Source organism: Chiloscyllium plagiosum, chromosome 6, assembly GCF_004010195.1.
Source record: "Chiloscyllium plagiosum isolate BGI_BamShark_2017 chromosome 6, ASM401019v2, whole genome shotgun sequence".
NCBI classification, from domain to species: domain Eukaryota; kingdom Metazoa; phylum Chordata; class Chondrichthyes; order Orectolobiformes; family Hemiscylliidae; genus Chiloscyllium; species Chiloscyllium plagiosum.
The window spans coordinates 73,597,293-73,600,486 of NC_057715.1; the positions used below are offsets into that span (position 1 = coordinate 73,597,293).

Sequence of the window (3,194 nt, forward strand, 5' to 3'; positions counted from 1 at the left end):
CAATGAGCTCCTGTATACCCCATTTCCAATTTAAAGTTATATCACAGTGAAAGAATATTACAGATATGCATACTTTCTGTGAATTGTTCTTAATTGATGCTGGGAAGCCTAGGTTTAGGCTCTTTCACACAAGAGGACAAGAGATATGAGTCTTGAACAAAACTTTTCCAGTCTAATTTTCTCTGTTGGACAACCTGAAATTATGGTATGGAATGAAGACAAATATCTAGACATCAAAATGTTTCACCTTTTATTTACGAAGCTTTTTAAAATACATGATGCTATTATTTTCCATGTGCAAACAAGTTTACAAATAAAATTTAAATGTGGGATTACAAGTACATAATAGCTTTTTCGTACATTTTAGTATTTTTCAATTATCACACACCAATTCCCTTGATCATAATAACTCTTTATGATTCTCATATTAGGTATACTATGACATAGGTTTTCTAATTCACCAGCAGAAAAAACATGATAGTAACGATGGAAAACTGTAATGTCTTTGGTCCCACGAGGGGGCAATGATGAGACACTATCCATTTTAACTCCAGCTTTCAAATGCCAAGGAACAAGTAGATCTTGTGACTCAAAAGAGGTTCTATTTGTGTGAACAGGCAGCTCTGCACTGTCTTTTTCATTCATTTGGTCTTTACTATTATCTTCCAACTGATTGAAATGAGCTAAATCGACTTGATTCACATCTTGATCTTCATTCACTATTGGCATTGTCGTGTACTTTTCTTGTATTTTGGTTGTTCTTTTTCTTTCTGTGAGGTATTTAGATTTTATATTGTCACGTTCCTGTTCCATAGCCCAAACATAAATAAGTCCCTTGCCTCCTGGTCGTAGAAGTCTTACAATCTCTTTGATGGCTGTCAGCCGCCTAGCCTACAATAAAAAAACATGAACAAGATCTAACACAAAACACAGCAAGACATTATACATTCTGCAGTCACAAATTCACAATAAAAAAAGACAAATGTTTAAATAAAATAAGCATAGGGTGTAGGTTTGCTCGCTGAGCTGTAGGTTTGATATCCCGACATTTCATTACCTGGCTCGGTAACATCATTAGTGGTGACCTCCAAGTGAAGCGAAGCTGTTGTCTCCTGCTTTCTATTTCTGTGTTTATCCTGGATGGGGTTCCTGGGGTTTGTGGTGATGTCATTTCCTGTTCGTTTTCTGAGGGTTTGATAGATGATATCTAGATCTATGTGTTTGTTTATGGTGTTGTGGTTGGAGTGCCTGGCCTCTAGGAATTCTCTGGCATGTCTTTGCTTAGCCTGTCCCAGTCAAAATGGTGGCTTTTTTCCTCTGTGTGTAGGGCTACGAGGGAGAGGGGGTCGTGTCTTTTTGTGGCTAACTTCCTTCCTGTTTGTCCTATGTAGTGTTTGTGGCAGTCATTGCATGGAATGTTGTAGACGACATTGGTTTTGTCCTGGGTCTTTTAAGTTTGTTAGTTTTTGTTTGAGTGTTGGTGGGTTTGTGTGCTACTAGGATTCCGAGGGGTCTTAGTAGCCTGGCTGTCATTTCTGAAACTTTTTTGATGTATGGTAAGGTGGTTAGGGTTTCTGGTTGTGTTTGGTCTGCTTGTCGTGGTTTGTCGACAAGTTTCAGAAATGACAGCCAGGCTACTAAGACCCCTCGGAATCCTAGTAGCACAAAAACCCACCAACACTCTCAAACAAAAACTAACAAACTTAAAAGACCCAGTATAACCCAACGTCATCTACAAAATTCCATGCAAGGACTGCCACAAACAGGAAGGAAGTTAGCCACCAGGATACACGAACACCAGCTAGCCACAAAAAAACACGACCCTCTCTCCCTTGTAGCCCTACACACGGAGAAAAAAAACACCATTTCAACTGGGACAACACATCTATCCTGGGACAGGCTAAGCAAAGACATGCCAGAGAATTCCTAGAGGCCTGGCACTCCAACCACAATGCCATAAACAAACATATAGATCTAGATACCATCTATCAACCCCTCAGAAAACGAACAGGAAATGACATCACCACAAACCCCAGGAACCCCATCCAGGACAAACATACAAATAGAAAGCAGGAGACAACAGCTTCACTTCACTTGGAGGTCACCACTGATGATGTTACCTAGCCAGGTAATGAAACGCCTGGATATCAAACCTACAGCTCAGCGCGCAAACCTACACCCTAAACTCAACCTGAGCTACAAACCTTCACAAACTTTGCAAAATAAGCATAATTTCATGAACATCTCCCATTCAAGTTGCATAATATCACTCATCAGAAAAAAGTTTGGCAGCTGTTAGTATTGAGAGTTCCAGTCCCACATCTAGGACCTCCTATCCATGGAAGGTACATCCAAAGTAATGAGTCCAAGTATATTGACTATCAGACTGTAATTATTTTCATTTAGCCTGACAACAAACAGATAGAACATGAATTATCCTGCACAAGGCAATGGCAAACCATTAAAGAACTCTGTCCATAAGCATGGATCAATCAATAGAAGTCCACATTTAAGAGTGTGTTGCTGGAAAAGCACAACAGATCAGTCAGCATCAGAGGAGCAGAAGAATCAAAGTTTAGGGCCAGAGCCCTTCATCTGGCCCAAAACATTGATTCTCCTGCTCCTCAGATGCTACCTGACCTGCTGTGCTTTTCCAGCACCACACTCTCGACTCTGATCTCCAGCATCTGCAGTACTCACTTTCTCCCGATAGAAGTCCACAGTCCAAGAGCAGACAGGAATAAGGAATCTTATAAAACATTAATATTTAAAAACATTCCCTTTAAAGTGATATAAATGTCCTGAGTGTGGTAGTGGTGAGATCATGCTAATTGTGTGTGGTTATCGTCAGTGAGAGTGTGGTTATCATGGAGGAAAATAGCCCAAGAAAACCTTCAGAAAAATCAAGTGCCAGTTTTCATAAGCGATCTAAGAGGTAGCAGATAACTTTTCTGAGCCCAGAGACCTACAGAGAGAAAGGGAATTAGCAACGAATTCATTGTAAAACAGAGAAGCCACCAAACAGAATGCCAATGAGATCTCATTCACTTCAAAGTTTGTGCGAAGATTTGTAGCTCGGGTGCTCGTTGTTGTGGTTCTGTTCGCCGAGCTGGAAGTTTTTGTTGCAAACGTTTCGTCCCCTGGCTAGGCGACATCAGTGCTTGGGAGCCTCCTGCGAAGCGCTTCTTTGATGT

The 3,194-nt window shown here is 40.7% G+C and overlaps 1 protein-coding gene across 1 annotated transcript in view; it reads right to left on the reverse strand.

Moving 5' to 3' along the window:
* Nucleotides 1-248: 248 nt before the first annotated feature.
* alkbh8 (alkB homolog 8, tRNA methyltransferase) overlaps nucleotides 249-3,194 on the reverse strand; it is a 72,094-nt gene continuing 69,148 nt past the window's right edge. Inside the window, exon 11 of the mRNA XM_043691834.1 lies at nucleotides 249-891. Coding sequence (XP_043547769.1) covers nucleotides 364-891 — 528 coding nt within the window. The 3' untranslated portion in view covers nucleotides 249-363. The remainder of the gene's footprint in view (nucleotides 892-3,194) is intronic.